The 21,360-nt window shown below is 44.5% G+C and overlaps 1 protein-coding gene across 1 annotated transcript; it reads left to right on the top strand.

Moving 5' to 3' along the window:
• Window positions 1–1,102: 1,102 nt before the first annotated feature.
• On the top strand, window positions 1,103–3,853 carry LOC141784060 (uncharacterized). Its single transcript, XM_074661739.1, has one exon. It carries the CDS (start codon window positions 1,103–1,105, stop codon window positions 3,749–3,751), a length of 2,649 nt encoding a protein of 882 aa, XP_074517840.1. The 3' UTR covers window positions 3,752–3,853.
• Window positions 3,854–21,360: the final 17,507 nt, after the last annotated feature.

The raw sequence follows: 21,360 nt of genomic DNA on the forward strand, positions 1-21,360 counted from the left end.
ACTGGGCTGATGTCACCTATGGAACTTGTGCATTTAAAGGTGTATTGAACATACACAGCTTAATAAACTGGTAGCTATTAATTAAATCCATGTTTCAACGTGTTAAAGAGAGAGTAGAGAGAGTAGAGAGAGATTTCAGATTGAGAGGACGCTGGCGTGTTTGTCGCCGCTTCTCAGTTCCGTAGCAAAACTTCGCTTTTTGTTTAAATCTGTGCCTACATTCACTGCATGTAGGAATAAGTTATCACTATAAGTTGTATTTACACTTCACTGTCTGGTGCTGCTAACTGTCAGAAGATTGTGCACATTTGGCTCTGTGTGCTCGCCTTCTCCAGTGATCAGCTGTTAGCTGTTAGCCGCCGGTCAGCTGTTAGCTCCGCCGACCAAGCGGCGCTATCAATTTACTGTGGATTATCCAACGTCACTCCGCTGCTCACGTTTGGACATCTCCATGCCACGACTCCAGGACTATCCACCTTGTGTTCTGGCTACACTGTTTGCTGCTGCTGTTCTGGCTACATTCCCTGCGGCTGCTGCGGTCCGAGGCTGGGAGCCTCCTCCACGGATTGCGGCTCCAGGATTTAGCCGGCGCTCCATCGCTGCAAACATGGTGTTCATCAAATACTCAACAACGCAACTCCTGGACCTCTTTTGTCACTTCATTCCAAACTGCATCGCTGACATTAAATCCCTCGGACTCCTACGCCGCCCCCGTTATGTCCATAGAGCCTCCAGGTGCAAGTTTGTTTACGCTGTTCATGGTATTCCCTCAGTACTGTCTGACAGGCGCTCCAACACGCAGCTACGACGTCATCACAACAAACCACACATGTGCACCCTGAACAATCTGAGGTCCCTGGTCTGTGTTGACAGTGTCGTTCCCTCCACACCACCTGCCCCAGCATTCATTAACAACAGTGCAACATTTATGCTACAGAATGCTCGCTCAATCAACAATAAAGCTCTACTCATCCATGATATTATCACTGACAGGAAAATTGACTTTCTCTGTCTAACTGAGACTTGGCAAAATCAGCAGGATTTCATGGCACTTAATCAAGCCACTCCCCCTGGATATGTCTACATACAAAAGCCTCGCTCCATGGGTCGTGGTGGCGGGCTGGCTGTTATACATCGAGCTGACATCCTGGTCAAAGACCTTCCAGTACCCAATGTCACCTCGTTTGAGTGTGTCATTTTCTCCCTGGTTGGGTCTACACAGCTCCAGGTTGTCCTCATCTACCGCCCCCCTAAAACCTCCACCACCTTCATGTCTGAGCTGTCTGAGCTTCTCACCTCTGTCTGCTCCATGTCTCCATCTACACTCCTGCTCGGTGACTTCAATATTCATGTGGACTCCACCAGCTGCTCGTTTGCCACTGAATTCCTGTCACTGTTGGACTGTTTCAACTTTACACAGCACGTTAAAAGTCCCACCCACACTAAAGGCCACACGCTGGATCTGGTGTGCTCCACTGGCACAACTCCCTCCCATCTGCAGTGCCTGGACCTCACGGTCTCAGACCATCTCGCTGTTCTCTGCACTGTTCCTGTCACCCTGCCCAGGCAGCGCACAAAACGTACCATCCAATACAGGAACATCAAGACAGTGAGTACACCAGCTCTGAACGACCTGATAGCGACCCATCTGGCCTCAGATCCACACGACAGCTCTGCTGATGGGCTGGTTGCCCACTACAACGCCACTTTATCCGGCAGCCTTTACTCCCTTGCCCCCCTCAAAACCCGGACTGTCTCCTATACCCGTCCCGCCCCCTGGTTCACCACTGAACTCCGCACCCAGAAGTCCACCGGCCGTCAACTGGAGAGGCGCTACAAAAGATCTGGCCTCACTGTCCACCTTGAGGCTTATAAAGAGCATGTGAGGGCCTACAAAGTAGCTCTCTCCCAGGCCAAAACACAGTACTACTCCACCCTCATTACCAACCAACAAAACCACCCCAGACTGCTGTTCTCCACCATCAACCGGCTCCTTCGCCCCCTCGACCCCCCCCTCCCCTCAGGTGCCCCCGACCTCTGCACTAAGTTCCTGGACTTTTTCCAGGACAAAGTCGAGTCCATCCATCAGCAGCTCCTGGTGCCTGCCCACCTCCCTCCACACACACCTCAGCCACTGGGCGTGGCTCCCTTGGATGTTCGCCTGCCTCAGTGCTCCCTCTCCTTCTTCTCCCCTGTATGTGCTCCTCAGGTCGCAAAGTTGGTCACTAAGGCCAAAGCCTCCACCTGTTCTCTGGACCCCATGCCCACAGCCTTGGTCAAGGCGTGCCTACCTGCCCTGCGCCCCATTATGGTGAACATCATCAACTCCTCCTTGGCATCTGGTCTTGTACCCGACAGCCTCAAGATGGCATCAGTCACTCCCATCCTCAAAAAGCCAGGTCTGGACCGGGATGACAGCAACAACTACCGACCGATCTCCAACCTTCCTTTCCTGAGCAAAATTCTGGAAAGAGCAGTGGCCGCCCAACTCCATCAACATATGGCCAACCATGAGCTCTACGAAACGTTTCAATCTGGCTTCAGACCACACCACAGCACAGAGACCACCCTCATCAAAATCACAAATGACCTCCTCATCGCTGCAGATTCTGGTCACATCAGCATCCTCATCCTCCTGGACCTCTCAGCTGCCTTCGACACAGTCTCCCACACCATCCTCCTCACCCGCCTATCTGACTACCTTGGCCTCACCGGTTCAGCTCTCTCTTGGTTTCAGTCCTACCTCACAAACAGAAAACAGTTTGTCACCATCAGAGACTCCAGTTCCACCCCGGCCCCAGTTAACCATGGCGTACCTCAAGGCTCTGTGCTGGGACCCCTCCTCTTCACCATCTACATGCTCCCCCTTGGTCAGATCATCCGCCACCACGGTCTCAGCTTTCATTCATATGCTGACGACACACAACTATATCTCAGCACCAAACCATCCACCCAGCTACCCCCACAGTCACTTGTAAATTGCCTACATGCAATCAGAATCTGGATGTCATCTAACTTCTTAAAACTCAACAGCAACAAAACCGAGCTCATGGTTGTGGCTCCCAAGGCCCTGCTCCGGAAGGTTGGAGATCTCCACCTGGATGTTGATGGCTGTTCCTTCTCCCCATCCTCAGAAGTCCGCAACCTGGGTGTCATCCTGGACCCAACACTATCATTCCAATCTCATATCAGGTTCATCACCAAATCCGCCTTCTTCCACCTCAAAAACATCTCACGTCTCCGGCAATCACTCTCTGACTCTGTGGCAGAAACCCTCATCCACGCTTTCGTCACCTCCCGTTTGGACTACTGCAATGGAGTTCTGTCCGGGGTTCCCAGCAAAGCCCTGGACAGGCTCCAGTATGTGCAAAACTCGGCTGCCAGGGTTCTCACCCGCACCAAGCCCTGGCAGCACATCACCCCCACCCTCATCCACCTCCACTGGCTCCCGGTCAAGTCCCGCATCACCTACAAAATCCTCCTCACCTACAAATCCCTCAACGCCCTGGCTCCTCAGTACCTATCTGACCTCCTCCACCCTTACACACAGCCCCGGAACCTTAGATCCTCAGGCACGGGTCAGCTCTCCGTCCCTCACACAAGAATGAGAACTTTTGGGGACAGAGCCTTCAGTGTGACAGCCCCCACACTTTGGAACTCTCTCCCCATAGAGCTCCGCAACGCACCATCTCTGGACACCTTCAAAAGACTCCTCAAAACCCACCTCTTCACCAAGGCCTATGGCCTCTAGCTACTGTTACATTTGTTGTATTTATTTATGTCTTTGTTAAGCGTCCTTGGGTTTCATGAAAGGCGCTATATAAATCCAAGATATTATTATTATTATTATTATTATTACACATTGCCTCACTCTGTAGTCATTCAGATCAACATAGTCAAATGCAGCTCTCTCAGAATGTGTTTAACCTGCTACCACAGAAGCAAGGTTTGATGCTGGATGGTCAGTGGATAAGCATTAATGCAGCACTAGCTGTAGTAGCTGCTAATAGTTTTGTAGATGCTGCGATGAAGATAACAATTGATGCTCCAGCAAGTAGATGTGGTGGAGCTTTCTACTCTAAGCTGGCAGTGGTCTTATCATCTTAACAGTTTACTTCCAGTAAGTCAAACCACATGATTTCTGGCAATTCCAGCAATTGGGAACGCAGTACATATAATGGACCAAGATGAAGAGAAGATGCTGAAGTTGTTCTCTGATTCCATCTGTAGAACAGCTAGAGGCCAGCAGACAGAGATCTAGATACAAGGCCTACTATGCCCATGTGTAAATGTCTTTTGACTATTATTCTGATGCTGTATCAATCACTCCATCTGAAAAGATGTGTTCAGATACAGTACAAAGCTTGTTTTTTTTCTTCTCAATACTCATGCATAATTGGCTCTGTTTTTGAGCCATTTGAAAACTGGCCATTCTCGTGTCCATCAGTCGTCCCTAGTGTGTTCCAACCTTTCCATGATCTCCACAACCACACCAGCTGCCAATTCCCTCATCAGCTCCCCAGTACATATAGCTGCCCTCCAGCAGAATGACTATCGTGTCATCCATGCTGTAATGATGCAGCCTTTTTGTCTTATTATCCTTCCTACCTTGTTTTTTTACCCTTGCCTGCCTTTTTGAACTGTTGCCTGCCTGTTCCTGCCCCTTTCGGTACCCTTCTCTAATAAACACCCTAGTGAACTTTGCTTTTACCTGGCCTGTTCTGTCTGCTGGATGTGCTTTTGAGTCCTCTTCCTGCTTTGCTGAGCCATTGCAGACTCTGCGTGTCACACAGTTCACACAAACTGAAATCCAAACTTACCAGAAAGTCTCACTTTTTCTTTCAGACCCTCGTTCTGTTATACAACTGGTTGAATCATGAAAACCATGTATCTCCAATTTTGGTGATTTTTAATTAGATTTTTTTTTTGATAAGCTGAAGGATGAAGTGTTCCATTATGGGTTGAGGAACTTCTCACAATTCTTTAGCTAAATAAAAAAATATTTTGGATCACCTGGAAAATGCATCGTCACAAAGATGAAAACAGGGCTATTTTGAGCTCATGAAAAGTTGACTTGTTAGACATGCTTGGCTCTCACAGAATAGCGACGCTACATACTGATCATGTAGAATATGACGCATTGCTGTAGATTAAGCTAACAGTATATTAAGTAGTTACAATTTGCACAGCCTGAAACAACTACAGCAGTTATTTTATACTTTAAGTACATTTAGCTGATAATGCTTTTCCATACTTAAAGGGGAACAAAATCCATTTTCAAAATTTGTACATGTTATTCCTATGGTCTAAGACAGTCTAAAAGATATTAGTAAACATAAACAACTATCTCCCAAATCCAAAAACTAGAGTGCTAAAACTCAAATTTGTGATGTAATAGGGTATAAAGTGTGGAGCTGCTCCATAGACAACAAATTGAGAAAGATATTACAGATGACTCTGAACGCACCCAGGGGAATGTTCTGAGCATATGGGCACATTTTGTGTTTCACAACTGACAACATTACAATAGAATAAAGCTCATTTGGGTATAAAAACAAAACAGACATTCTATGGGTCCACAAAATCAGTCTCCCATTCATTGTCTATGGAGCAGCTCCAGACTTTACGCTGTTATTTTACGCTGTTATATTACGCTATTACGTTACGTTGTTATATTACGTTGTTACATTAAAGACTTTAGCACTCTAGTTTTTGGATTTGGGAAAGAGTTGTTCATGTTTAATAATCTTTTTTGACTGTCTTAGACAATATGAATAACATTTATGTATTTTGAAAATAGTTGTAGTTCCCCTTTAGGTAAAGTTTTGAAAGCAGTATTTACTTGTAATGGAATATTGTCACTGTGTGGTACTGCTACTTTTACTTAAATAAAGGATCTGCACCACTGCTCATTATATAGTAACTATTTGATGTAGCTGAACAAAGGCTACACAAAAGATTATTTTAGTCTAGCATTCTGCTGCATTTTTTTCTGTAACAGAAGAGTTTGTGCATCTTCATCCTTTTATTGTTATTATCTCTTTATCTGGAGAAGCAAACAAACAACAAATCAGGGCTTAAATGATGTAGTATGAACTCCCTATCAATTCAGTGTTAACTTGTAAGACTTAAGACTTCTATAAAACCAGGAACTATTCAACAGTTTCTGAATCAAACTCGGGGAGAGAGAGTATTCCCTATAGAATTTACAAAATCTCAGAGAAAAAAAAGGAAAGATATTCAATCCTTCATGACATTTGAATTTGAATACTGAAGTCAACTATGAATGATAGTCATTCCTGAAATTTGAATAGTGTGAAAAGGGGATAGTTTGGTCAGAGAGAGTGAAGTGGCAGCTCTTGTGTTTGCATGACCCTGAATGGATTTATTCTTCAGGTTTTCTCCACTCTCAATACTTGTTTGGATTTTCTGCAGCAGCTCAGAAAACAATTCCTATTGGATAACAAGCTACCACATTTCACCATATTTGTCGTAAGAAGAGTTTTCAGAGGGAACCCAAACGCAGAGTGACAGGCAGGACAGGTAGTTTTGAAAATAAAGCGAGCTTTAATAGAGCTGAACAAATCCAAAACACAAAAGGCAGGGAGGGGAACCAAGTACAAAACAACAAATAGAAACAAACAACAAAAACCAAACAGAGGACCCAAAACCAAAAATCACATACCAGGGAAAACACGAGGAACACCAGGATTAGAGCAGGAGGAAACAAGGAACACGGAGGACAAGGTAGACGGGGCTGGAGAGACAAACGAACCGACAAGGACAGAGGGGAAACACACAGGCTTAAATACCATACATGACTACACACAGGTGAAACAAATCAGGGCGGGGCAGACAATCAACAAAAGGCGGGAAAACAAACAAAGGAGGGAAGTAAAACCAGACAAGACACAGGAGGAGTGAATTACCAAAATAAAACAGGAAACACCGGAATAATCTAAAAATACACCAAATCCAAAATCACAAAAGTAAATAATAAGAGGCTGGCACAGCCAGAACATGACATAGCCTCCCCCTCAAGGGACGGATCCCAGACGTTCCACAAACAGAACCGGGTGGGCGGAGGGGGGTCCGGAGGAGGGACTCCAGGAACAGTGGGCACCGATTATCTCAGGCGGACGGCTCGAGGGCAAAACCGGGACAGAGTCAGGGAACTCGGGCGGACGGCCTGAGGGCAGGGCAGAGACAGAGCCGGAAAACTCTGGTGGATGACCCGGGGGCAGAACCGGGACAGAGTCTGGGAACTCGGGCTGACGGCCCGGGGGCAGGGCAGAGTCAGATCCGGGAAACTCAGGCGGACGGCCCGGGGGCATGGCAGAGTCCGAGCCGAGAAACTCCGGCAGATGACCCGGGGGCAAGGCAGAGTCAGAGCCGGGAAACTCGGGGTCTTGGAACTGTGGCCCAGCAGTCACAGGAACAAGGTTTTTGGGCTGAAACCCAGGCGAAACAGGAGGTGACGGTTGCAGCCCAACCGGCGAACCGGACGGAGCAGGAGGTGGCGGTTGCGACCCAACCGGAACAGCAGGTGACGGTTGCGACCCAACCGGAACAGCAGGTGGAGGTTGCGGCCCAACCGGAACAGCAGGTGGAGGTTGCGACCCAACCGGAAAAGCAGGTGGCGGTTGCGGCCCAACCGGAACCGCAGGTGACGGCTGCGGCCCAACCGGAACAGCAGGTGACGGCTGCGACCCAACCGGAACAGCAGGTGACGGCTGCGACCCAACCGGAACAGCAGGTGACGGCTGCGGTTCTACCGGAACAGCAGGTGACGGCTGCGGCCCAACCAGAACAGCGATCGGCCAGATCCCCGACAGGAGACGTGGAACGGAGGTTGGCCAGACCCTCGACAGGAGACGTGGAGCGGAGGTCGACCAGACCCCCGACAGGAGACGTGGAGCGGAGGTCGACCAGACCCCCGACAGCACACCTGGAACAGAAGTCGGCCGGACCCCCGACAGGACACGTGGAACAGAAGTCGGCCGGACCCCCGACAGGACACTTGGAACAGAAGTCGGCCGGACCCCCGACAGGACACTTGGAACAGAAGTCGGCCGGACCCCCGACAGGACACTTGGAACAGAAGTCGGCCGGACCCCCGACAGGACACTTGGAACAGGAGTCGGCCGGACCGCCGACAGGACGCGTGGAACAGGAGTCGGCCGGACCGCCGACAGGACGCGTGGAACAGGAGTCGGCCGGACCGCCGACAGGACGCGTGGAACAGGAGTCGGCCGGACCGCCGACAGGACGCGTGGAACAGGAGTCGGCCGGACCGCCGACAGGACGCTTGGAGCAGAGGTCGACCGGGCCTCCGACAGGACACTTGGAGCAGAGGCCGACCGGACCTCCGACAGGACACTTGGAGCAGAGGTCGGCCGGACCCCCGACAGGACGCTTGGAGCAGGGGTCGGCCGGACCCCCGACAGGACGCTTGGAGCAGAGGTCGACCGGACCGCCGACAGGACACCTGGAGCAGGGGTCAGCCGGACCTCCGACACAGAAGCAGGCCCGAATTTGGATGGAACACTGAGCAACTTAGGAGAACGCCGCCTCTGAGACCCATGCTTCCTTCTGGGAGATCCAACCCCTAGCATGACATCTGGCTCGAAGCTAGTGTCCTGGATGCCAGCATGGCGAGGAGCAGACTGGAAACCCAGTGGGCCTCCCAGGGCAAGGCGGGTTCCCAAGAACAGATCCGGGGCTGATGCTAGCCCAGAGCTAGCTGACTGCTGGGGCATGGGCCGAAAGCTCAGGAAGCCAACGCCAACAGCCTGGAGTGGAGAATGGTGACCCGTAGGCAGGGAGACCTGATGGGTGTGCATGAACTGGTCCAGTCTCTTTGTTACAATGTCCAAGTGGGGCACAAAATGGCTCACCCATGGCTTCTACTTAAAATATAGCCTCTGCACAGCAAGCTGTTCCAAGATGGGACTCCAGGCATCAGAATCAGCAGAAAAGAGTCTTTCCACAGTCCTTTCAAAAATACCAAACCCAAACGCAGAGTGACAGGCAGGACAGGTAGTTTTGAAAATAAGTGTTTCCCAAACTTTTTTTCCAGGTATCCACTTTTTAAAAATGACAAACCATCACGACCCGATTCACCTAATCCTTTTTACTAACATTTCTGCATCACCTTATATTATCTTGAATACATAAACCAGCCATTTCAAAGAGATATGCGATTGATAAATCACAATATGCACGTGTTAAATACTTTATAAATGAGACCAAATCACTGCATTTAGGCAGAGTTAACAAGCCCTCGTTTTTTTTTCTCTCATCATTAAAACAAACGTATGTAACGAATGTACGCTAGCCTGTCATATTAGATTCAATGTTATAAGTAGACTAGGGCTGTCGCGGTGAAGGAAATTCCTCTGGTGATAATCATTGGCTCAACAGCACGATATGCGGTATTATTCTTTTTTTTTTTTTTATATATTTTTTTGAATTACTTAATTTATCCTGATTTTAGTGCTGTACAAATATGCCTTATTGATAGACTATTATTAGGTATATTGTTGCTTTTTAAATAACAAATATACTACTTGTTTATTGTTAAATGCAGAACACAAAGGACAATGAGGCACAGCATTTCTTTCAGCTGAGATGCTTTGGTTGCGTCTGGTTGCTCTGGATGAAGGGAAGGCTGAAATACATATAGGGAGAGAGAACGGACTCGCTGTTTTTATGTGTATTAATTTCTCCTCCATTGTTGTTATTCAGCACTTGAAGCCTACATGTAGGCTGTTATATAGGATGTCACTGCGGTTTTTGTCCCGCCCCTCCTCCATTGTGATTGGACGGCTGGGTAAAAAGTGACACTGATGAGCGCAGCATTTTACCCAAAGTTGAAAATGTTTCAACTCACGGCGATCAGAAAAAAACACCAAACATGCAGCGTTCAGCGCAGTGCCTTGTCACGCTGCTGCTATGGTGCTCCCATTGGAAATAATTAAAAAAAGAAAAAAATGTGACGGTTGTGGTGGTTGCCTGTGGTTGACTTGTCAATAACGCAATATTGCAATATTGCGGTTATTGTGACAGCCCTAAAATAGGCTACAACTTTCAGAACAATATGAAATGTTATAGAAAAGACTAGGAAGAAATTCTAAAAATGTATTTGGCAAACCTAATAAAATCTCCTGCAACCCACCTGTGGGAATGTACTACACTAGCTGCAGATTAGCAGCATTACAGAAGTTTTCTTGTAATTAAGGCATTCAAGGTCAAAACTGCGTTAACACTTATAGCAGTGGTGGGTTGCAATCCAAATGTGGACCACAGATCCAAGCTTGTGGTAGCACTTTTATTTTGAAGTACTGTTTCCCATTGCAGAGTGAGTAGCAGGTGTTTGCTGGGATCAAAGGGAGAGACTCTTGAGTGACTGGTCATGTGACCCTCATCTTGCACATCATAGCAGTCCTTTGAGTGTCTCCCAGCAGGAGATATTGAACGGCTGAACAATATCACTCCGGCATAGTTTCTAAACCAAATACAGTTCTCAAATTTTTGTTTAGCAGAAAAATATCCATCCATTTAGAGTGACTCCAGTATTCAGCAGCACATCATGAGTTAACAGGACTCTTTTCCCCAGGGGTATATAACATTTTGACAGCTTTATAATTAAAAGTAGCAAGATGAATGAATGATTTGTTAACTGCAGTATGAATGAACCAGATCATAGAACACATGCAGCTGGAGCTGGAGTGCTTATCAAGATTTATGTCTGAACTCAAGCATGTAATGGGTCATTCATTTATTATTATTGTTCATTTCCTTCTATCCTCATTCTTCTGCATTCCAGTGGTTTGTCTCATGTAATTTATCCATCACTTTTATATTTCCTTCTTTCCTTCCTTCCTTCCTTCCTGCCTGTCCGTTATCAAACCCCTTCTTATTTCTCCATTTTTCATTCCCTCTATTTGTTTTATATTTGTCTGTCTTTTTCTCCGGGAGACGGATGGCTGGCTCGTCGCGGCCGGACAACTAATTTCCTTCGATATTTACCAGTCGCAGACACACAAACACGCATGACGTAGCACACGCAACACACACTCATTCACAGCTAATAACAGAACCTGTCAGACGCAATTCCACTGACCCCCTCACTACTCCCACCACTAACACACACAAATAGAAATCAACGGGAATAGCCAGGCCGTCTTTTTTTCCCCAAGGGCCTCTCGTTCCTCTAACCACAGCACCACAGACTTTATTAGCTGTCATCATGTCATTGACACAATGACAAAAAGCATTAAGGTTTCTTTCTAGAAAAATAATTCCACGTTGTCGCTCTAGTGTGGTTCCCCAACCAAAGCACCCACGAAAGAGTAAGGGCAACAGTATATTAGACAAAAAGTGCTGACAGACACAGTGTGAGTACATAGACTCACTGAGACTTGTCTTTTGTTTGTTTATGATGCTACGCTGTGTCCAAAAAATACAAGCAAGTCATGTCTGGCTACAATGGATTGGATTGGTGCAACCCAATCTGGTGCCTTGATGTATGGACTTACCGGGGCTTAAGTCATGGGCCTGGATGCCGGGTGCCTCACAAGACATGATGTTAAAAAAAAACAATGTTAATGAATGAGTCCTAAAACCTGCAAATGAGTTTTAGCACTTCCAGTTCCCTCGTCTGGAAGTCAATGGGTTTTTTGAATGGGTTTTTAGTTAGTTGCCTGAAATAAGGTATGTGGTTAACACAAGCTTAAGAGATTTTAATGTTTTGTTTTACTTTATAAAAAATTTCAGTAAATATCCCACTCATGAATTTCAAAGCTGTCCTTCAAAAAGGCCGTTGCTAACAAGTGGCTAAATGAGACTACATAACGTCATCACGCCGACTCATCCACTTTTACAGCCTCGTTGTGTATACTTGCGCTCATGCGACCGCGATGTAGTTAATTTATAGCCTAACGTTAGCTCTTTACTTCTGCCGATTTAAATTTACACTTCAAAAATCATAAAAGCTGTGTTCATTTGTGAGATTATCTTGCTGAACAAAAAGTGTAAGTATCAGAGACGTATGTTTGCCATAGACCTTTTCTACAATAACCCAAAATCTAATAGAAAAATCCCATTGGCTTTTTGTTGAGGGAACCAGGGCGATTCTAACCTTCTCGATGGCCTACAAAAATATGTATGTACTAATATGAAATGATTACATATAGTAATGATGGCATTTAAAGGAACAGTGTATAACACTTTGGGGGATCTATAAGCAGAAATATAATATTCACAACTATGTTTTCATTAGTGTATCAGTGTGATAACCACCTGAAACCAAGAAGCATTGTGTTTTCGTTGGCTTAGAATGAGCCATTTATATCTACATAGGGAGCGGGTGCTCTTCACGGAGTCGGCAATGTTGCTCCGCCATGTTTCAGTAGCCCAGAAAGGCCGTCTGACTCCTGTTGCTTCTAAAGTAGTGTTATTATGGTAAGGATGGCCTCTGGGCGAGGCGAAAGGCGTTACCCTGGTTTTGCACTCGGCAGCTCACGTTACCACAGTCTTGGAAAGGGAGGGGCGAGCGGAGGGGTAATCAGTTGGTTGCAATATGCAACCACACCACTAGATGCCACCAAATACTACACACTGTACTTGTGTTCTTGTTACTTAAAATTTGGTTCAAGTCGATATGAATTAATTGTAACTCAAGTGTAGTACCTAATGCTAAAGTCGTGTAGTCTTACCGCAATATTAAATCCTACAATTCATACACTAACAATCCGAGACCTAAGTCTGTTATTAATGCAAAGCAAAGTCTCTAAAAAAACGACATCATGACAGTTGCATGTTCAGCACCATGGACAGCACTACACATCAGACAAGCACAACTATGATAGCGTGCAGATCAGCTCACATTTTCTTCTAGGACGCAAACCACCTTAAAGCTGGAAGACAAGTCAAGATAACAACTTACTTAAGGCAATAGCCAATTTCATATAATTTTTTTATACTGAGTTTCTCATGTTGCCATTCTACACACAGGTCTACTTGGCTGATAACCTAGCTTTGTCTTTACTTATCGTTGACGTTTTGTCTTATTGATTAGTTTCATATTCTGTGTACTGATTAGGAGGACACTCCCTTTAGACTACTTTTGGTCACTCTCCATTGACGGGGTTGTTCTGAATTAATGTTGCCGTGGTATATTCTGAAGGGAGGGAAGGGCCTTGAAATCGTCAGTAGCCCCGGGGGTCTAAAGTAATATTACGACGCTTGTGGACCCAGAGGAAACACATGAATACCACATGCAAACTCCAACAGAAAGGCTACTCTGTGGATTCAAACCCTTTAAGGTGAAGTGCTTAGAAATGTAACACCCAAGTCTAATCCAGTGGATATTCATTATAATGTTCTTTATTTCTGTCTTCTGCTTTTTGATCTGCGGACCACAAAAGGCAATTTTTGTTTAATTACTGTAATGATCTAGCTTATTATTTTAATTATTCTGTTCCTGAAGCAGAGGAAGTGTGTTGATATATTAAACGTTTCATACTTTTGCTTTTTGAAAACAAGGAAATGGGGTTTTTCATTAAGCAGAAAATGACTGTAGAAGCTTCCTACGTTTTCCCAAGCACACACTCATGCACAAAATCCATAAATCTCACATCTCTGTGCGGCATATTTAAGCTCATGCCATCCATGTAGCAAGCCTTGCAAATTATATCAAAGGCCTGTAGACTTCCATTCATATGTCTGGCGGATATCAATGAATCCAGAGGAACCAGGAAAACAGATTTTAGGAATTCTGCACATTTCAGGAATATTTTTTTTTTCCTCCGTTAAAGTTCCAGTGCTTAGGATCTGGCGGTGTCTAGCGGTGAGGTTGCCGATTACAACTTCTCCTGTGTGCCAAGTGTGTAGAATTGCTATGGTGGCCGGTGCAAAAGCATGAATGGCCCTCACTAGAGTGTGCTTAGAGAGCGTGCTTATGTGGGAAATGAGTGGTGAAGCAAGAGAGAGAGAACATCATTGACTCTGGCCCAAGCAGGAAAAGTTAAAATGTTTGGTTTGTCTGTTCTTGGCTACTGTAAAAACATGGCGGCTGGCTATGTGAAGAGGACCTGCTCTCCATGTAGATATAAACGGCTCATTATATGCTAACAAAAGCACAACGATTCTTATTTACGGGTGATTATACGCTAAAGAAAACATACTTATTAATATTATATTTATTTTCTGCCAATAGACCCCCTAAATGTTACACACTGTGTCTTCATATCCCCTTCCTGTTGCTTTGGACTGCCAATCACCATGACAGCTGTCAATCAAGCAGTGGCTGACAAATATATATATATATATGACAAGTGAAATCACATGCCTGAGCAGGAGAAGGGAAGCTTTGGATGGCCTGCGAAGGCTGGATAAAGCCTAGAGGAAGTTAGAGACACTTCATCTTCCTGGAGACCTTAAAGAATGATTACACCCTGAACTAACTGTATGATAAGAGGTGCGCGTGTTTGAGAGCAATGCATGTGAGCATGCCCCACTGGGTAGCTCCCGGCCACCGCTCTGCACTGCTCTCATACGGCGGTTACAGCCGATAACGCCATCCCGACCGACAGCGTTGCTGCAGAAGTGTAGCACCCACCTTTCGGTCCAGAAACATCCAATGCCAACATGTTTTCCAGGCGACTGGGCTGCTTTAGCTGCTAAATGTTCCACTAACTGTGTCTGTCTGCTGTTTACGTGCTGGGCAGGTAGTGCAAAGTGGGTACTCTCAGCTTTTCACTGCATGCTGAAGCTGGCACCAAAAAAGTCAAGAGTCAATTATAAGGTCGTCACCAGGAACAACCCCTTTCATATTACACATAGACATTTGATCAATCGTTTACATGTAATGATTACATTTAGCAGCTTTATAAACAAAAAATATGTAATTTTATCATCTTTTGTTAAAGAACAATATATAAATGAATATTCTGAATGTATCAGAAACATTGTCATCAAGCCACAAGCGGTGTTGAGAGGTTTATTTCACGTCAATACAACCATAAACACTGAGGAAATCAACAAACCATGATCAAATGATCTCAAATAGGCTAGTTGGTAGATCAAGTAGGAACATTCTTGCCAAAGTAGGGTTCATGTGTCAGTGGAGTGCAATTGAACAAATTAAGTATCACTAATGCCCGTTGCGAGCACTGATGTCTATTGAGAGGTTGACAAGTCCTCCGACACAGTTAGCCCCTGACCTTCTGTCTGACAAAAAGTCTACTGAGTTTGTATTATTCTTCAGTGATAAGATGAAAAGCATATCAAATGAAGTCTCCATCAAATGATGGAACTAGTCGGCTCCAAACATGGCACAGAGATAATTAGGTTAGAATGACTCATTTCCATGTTGTTGACTGGGAAACTTTCGAGGAAACAGTGCAGCTCTTTAAACTTGCCACCTGCTGTCTTGACAGCCTGCCAACCAACTTAAAAAAATAAATAAAAAATGAATCATCAAATTGATGTCCTGCAAGTGTTGCAATTGCTCACTCCAGCCAGTTGTTCTTTCACAAATCTGTGAAAATTGAAATTATGAACCACATTCTATTTTTTTTTTAATATTATACTTTACTGTTAGCTTATTTAATGGAACAGTGTGTATGATCTGGCTGTGAGTTTGAGATTGCAACCAACTGAAGCCTCTCCTGTGTGCCAAGCATGTTGAAAGCTACGAAGGCAAACGCCAAAACACAAATGGCCCTCTCTAGAGCCAGTTGTTGTAAGAGTAATAGTTCATTTGGAGCAGAGCCAGTGTGTAGCAGGGAAGTGAGTGGTGAAGCAAGAGAGAGAGAGTGGTGGCGACGACGGGAGCGAGTAATGTTACTGATTCCGGCCCAAGTTATTCTGGGCTACTGTATGGAGGAGCAACATGGCCGACTTTATAGAGAGGACCTGCTCCTTATGTAGATAGAAACATTGCAACTTATACAATACTAATTTTCTGCTTTTTCGCCTGCTCTTTAGTTCGCTCTGAGAGCGATACAAACGTCAGCTGTTTTTGCACACACACCTGGCCTGGCAATGCGGTGCTCTCCATGGTGTGTCCTGAACTGCCGACATGCAGAACCAGTCAAAAATGTTCTTGGTGGTTAACAAATTAATGATAAACCATTGACACCCCTAGTTAAAACAACCCATTGTCTTGGCCCAATTTGGACAATGGACCACCTTGTTGAGATAAGTTGAGGAAATACCAAGCACCGCCCACCAGCCAGAACAAACTTTCTCATTTTACAGCTAAACAGTACACTACAAGATGTTTCTGAAAACATTTGAGTCGAGAAATAGGCATTACAGTAAGTTACAGTACAGTATCAGCGCTGCCTAGTTTGACCGTTTGATCGAAGTTCAAGATTGACAGCTGCTGGCGTTGAATGAACAGCCAACAGGAACGCTCTCTCTGAAATTACCTGTGATTAGCCAAAGTCTTCAACACCGGTTAGATTTTTTAAAACTTGAAAACAGAGCCATGAGGAGGTGCAGAAGTCTAGTTTTCTCTCAGAAAACTTTAATTACAATATGCTGAAAGGTTATTATGGAATTTTTGCCTAATGATGCCAAAAATATTGTGCCTCACTGCAGGTTTAAGAGGTAAAGATTGAAGGGAATGTAGAAAAAATGTGGAAGCAGTGGTACCGTATAAAGAGTGTGTTTTCCATTTTCTCTTCAGGCAAGGAGTACAAGAAAGTGCAAGAAAAGCACATGAAGCTTTTTGTTCAGATTACGCGCAATACACATTCACACGCACACAATGGGTGACAAAAAAAAAAAATTGAGCGAAGCTGCGAGGAGGCCATTGTGTCTATGGGACATTTATCCATACACAGCAGACCACAGGGAGGGCAAGTGTGAGAGAAGGTGTGTGGGGATAGACGGAGAGGTAGCGAGACAAGCTGATGGACCAGATCCATCAGGTGGAGGTCATCAGTATCTCTGTTATAAAGCGTTTCTCCTTCTCCTTACCTCCATTCTTTCATCTCGTCCATTTCATCTCTAATCCTCCCGTCTCTTTTCTTCTGTCATCTCTCGTCTTCCCCATCGACGCTCCTCTCTCTTTATCTCCTCTTTTGCACCACCACTTCTATTCTTTTCATATTTTTTTCGGTATTATCTTTTAGTGAAGTATTTGTCTGCAGCGGTGGATGGTTGACTGTGCTCATCTGTCACTTCTTCCTTTTTATCTGTCACTTTCACATGGTGTGTCTCTTTTTATCCCCGTCTCTAACTTTCTGCTCCCTCCTTCTCTTTATTGCTTTTCATGCTGAAATCTTCCCGCTTTTCAGCCCATCCATCCATGCATCCATCCGTACACCCCCTCTCATTCACATCTCTTTTTACCGCTCGCCGTGACCCTGACATTCATTCTCAAATTCGCTTTTCTTTTTAGGCTTGCCATCACTTTTTCTTTGTTCCTTCCTCCAGGTCCTTTCTTCTCCGTTTGTGCCAACACAAATTTAACTTTGAACGTAGTATGAAACATACCGTGGAAGTGCCAATCTTAACTCTTTGTCCGGTATTGATCCCATTTCCAGCTGGAAAAGCAAAAATGCCAACACTATGAAGATCATACAGCCTACCTCTGAAGATGCATATTAGCAACAAATTAAGTATAATAAGTCTCAAATTGACACTTAAATGAGAAAATGCATTCCAAATAAACAGTTACCAAGCAGCTCAGATAGTAACATACCTACCACAGACTGATAGTTAAGATACTGCTACATTGCTGGCTTGAATGAGTTTGATTAAATAAAGTTGTATAATTACTTAAACTTCAACATCAATCAACATTTATTTGTATAGCACTTTACAATAACCAAAAGGTACACAAAGTGCTTTACATTAACATCAAGAAATAAAAGGAATAAAAACATATCATAAAATCATAAAAAGGTACATAAAAAGCACAGGAAAAATGTCACAGCGCTACTAGGTATTAAAAGCCAATCTAAATAAAAAAGTGTTGAGCTTAAATTTAAAAGGTACTAGGTCAGTGACAGTGTGTATATCAGGGGGTAACTTAACCTTCGGACTTCTAAAAAACGTTGACCCGATGACCGCAAAGCCCTGTTATGCTCGCGGAAAGTTAAAATCTTTGACAAATAAGGTGGGGCGAGGCCGTTAATGGCTTTAAAAACAAACATCAAGAGCTTAAAATTGATTGTAAAGTGAACTGGAAACCAATGGAGCGAGTAAAGTACGGGGTGTTCACATCTGGAAGTGTTAGTAAAAAAAAAGCGAGCAGCAGCATTTTGCACAAGTTGGAGGCGCGCGAGGGAAGACTGGTTGAGACCAACATGTTCATGTTCATGTTTCTATGACAGCCAATGAAAATCACAGCTCCATTTTTAGATGGTCCAACATCCTTGCAGTTTCTGGTTTTCCCGTTATTATACAAATAAAATCTGTATTTCAGTCAGGAAAGGGGGATCACGGGGGCAATGTGCAGCGTCTGGCCACATGCTCCAAACAAATAGCATACTGGGTCCATACAGAAAGAAAAAAAAAGCCAACCACTAACTAACTAAGTGGTAAGAATATAACAAACTACTGAAATTCTGAGAGCTGCAAATAACTTTTTTTTTTAATTCTCAAGGGAGGCATTGGCTTAAAGTTTACCTTAGCCATCTGCGTGTCTACTGTGCCATTAACCAGGAGCTGTACGGTCTGCTTAAGTTTTGATAGTTTGTTTATTGGATTAAATCTAAAGTGGCAGAAACCAGAAAATGACCCGCACCTTCGCCTCGTCTTCCCCAGGTTCAAGAGACCCGCAACTTCTTCGTCCTCTCATGTTGAACTCATGATTGTCAAGGCCAGGGGGGCTATGTATTGTGTCCAAAAAATGCTGTGATAAAGCATTTTTAATTAACTGCAGCTCTGGTTTAGACCTCAGACTGGCTTCTTCTCCATAGCAATGGTGGCGGAGGCTCATGGATATTGTAGTATCTGGAGCTGTCCGCCACGCCAAACTGACAGAAAAAAACATGATTTCTCAAAAACAAAGTTGAAATAATTCAAACTGGTGGCCACAATAGGGTTCTATTATCCTGCTAACGACCCCACAGAGGTTTAATCCCTGGGTTCACCTGCCATTCAGCCAGAACTGATGAAGCTTCTTAGATGAGAAGTGAAACGTCTTGAATAATCTAAACCAAGTCCAGTTGCTGCTGATTAAACCCATACTCGGATAATGGAATGATCTTCAGGCACTGATATGGGATGCAGACGGATTGACTTTATTTGGAATGTTCACCTGAGATAAAGTCACTTTGATGTGTGAACAGCAGGCACCACCTAGCAGCTGCTCTGCCTTGTTTATTTCAAGCACCACTTCTCAAACATTTCTAACCAGTCGACAGGAGAATTTATCTCATCAGCCAGAGTAACACTTGATATTATTGCTTCTGTCACAATACTCAGAGGAAAAAGATACGCTCCTTTCCCTTCTCCCTGGTTAATCCTCTTTTAAGATAAAAAAAATGGTTTTCTTGAATAACAAACCAAGTACAGTACAGTACAGAGCCTGCAGTAGGGCTGAAATGTGACACAGCTTTGCTTCCTCTGTTGGACATAAAGATACTTTTCATCTAAAAATAGGAATCTTTTAACTGCTGAGTTCTTCTTCCCTGACCTCCAGTGGTGGTGTTTGGTCTATCATGGTTAATTCATAGAGTGCTGTTAGAAATATCGCCCACTTCAATAATTAACCGCAACTAAGGAAAGGTGAACTGTGTCAGTGTGTGGCTCTCTCCATTTGGAAAAAACCTTCCTGCCAATGTGGGCACACTGAAAGAAACACTAGGATGTATATTCAAGCTGAAAGCCTGATTATATTATGCCTCTATATAACTGCCATCATACCAATCACACAGTTTTATTAAAGAATTGTAGTTTAACTCCTTTAACTTCACCAATCAGCCGCCCCTGGTCCATTGAGGCAATTTCAAGGCGAGCGACAGAAATAGATAGAGACCACCGGGCGCGACTCTGACCAAAGTTCAGCTCAAACCGGTGCGCCAAGTCGCGCTTCGTTGCCAAGGACATTACAATTAAAAAGGACATGGTTCTTAAGCAGTGTTCTTAATGACTTTGCGGAGCACAAAGACCTGTAGGATAAACTTCTAATGGTACTGGTTTCTTTTTGATATCATGGAGTGGGATCAGGAATTCAAATCTATAGTTCTGTAATTGTTACGTCTCATATGTTGGAAAATGTGTACTGAAATCTGTGTTTGTGATAACATTTGGCTGCTGAGTCCAGGGCAGGCTGTTCAATTAGTGTTGATGAATTTGGTGCTCCGGCTGCTCTCCGTGGAGCTGATCTAAGGCTGGTTTGCACTATGGGATTGCATGGTGAGTCTCTCCACGTAAAGCGCACAAACACCAGAGGTATCAAATTTGTTCTTGTCACAGTGGCCTCTCAAATAGAACTATGCAATTATCAATGCCTGGTGTCCAACAGCACCATAGTGGAAAATACTAATCCCATAATTCCAATAAAAATATCCTGTGGGGAATATCTTTTAGCATTAGAAAAAATGTCCTGCCAATGCCCTGGGCCTGCAGGGCTGTTCTGTTCTCTAATTTGTTGTTTTTATCCTCTATACGAAACATAACCAGTCCAATGGTAGTGCTCTGTGTGTGTTTATGTGAAGAGATTTGAGGCGGAGATAAATGGTAAATGGTAAATGGACTTGGACTTATATAGCGCTTTTCTAGTCTTCCGACCACTCAAAGCGCTTTACACTACATGTCAGTATTCACCCACTCACACACACATTCATACACTGATGGCAGAGGTTACTAAGGTGCCAACTTTGCCCATCAGGATTTAATCTAAATACTCATTCACACACCGATGGCTATGCCTCCGGGAGCAATTTAGGGTTAAGTGTCTTGCTCAAGGACACATCGACATGTGACCCGGAGCAGCCGGGGATCGAACCACCGACCTTCCGATTGGTGGACAACCTGCTCTACCCTCTGAGCCACAGCCGCCCAGTAAAGACTCTTTGTGCACTTTTTCTGAATTTAAGCCTAAAACATGCATGTAAATGCGCATGTATACACACACTTCACGCACGCTTGAACCAGATCTATTAGTTCAGATAGAAGCCATATAAATGTGCAGTAAACAAACAGTTATGTGATTAAAGGCTTAGTGGTTACACTGGCCTGAGGGCAGCTGGAAACTGAGGAAGGCAGAGCTCTAAGTTGAACAACATTTATAATAAAATGTTAAAATAAACTTGTAGTGGTTTTGATATATGTTCAAATATATTTATCCCTGAAATTTATGTAAGTGTTTGTTAAAAAAACTGCCATGTTTAG

The sequence above is a fragment of the Sebastes fasciatus genome, chromosome 15 (genome assembly GCF_043250625.1).
Source record: "Sebastes fasciatus isolate fSebFas1 chromosome 15, fSebFas1.pri, whole genome shotgun sequence".
NCBI lineage: Eukaryota > Metazoa > Chordata > Actinopteri > Perciformes > Sebastidae > Sebastes > Sebastes fasciatus.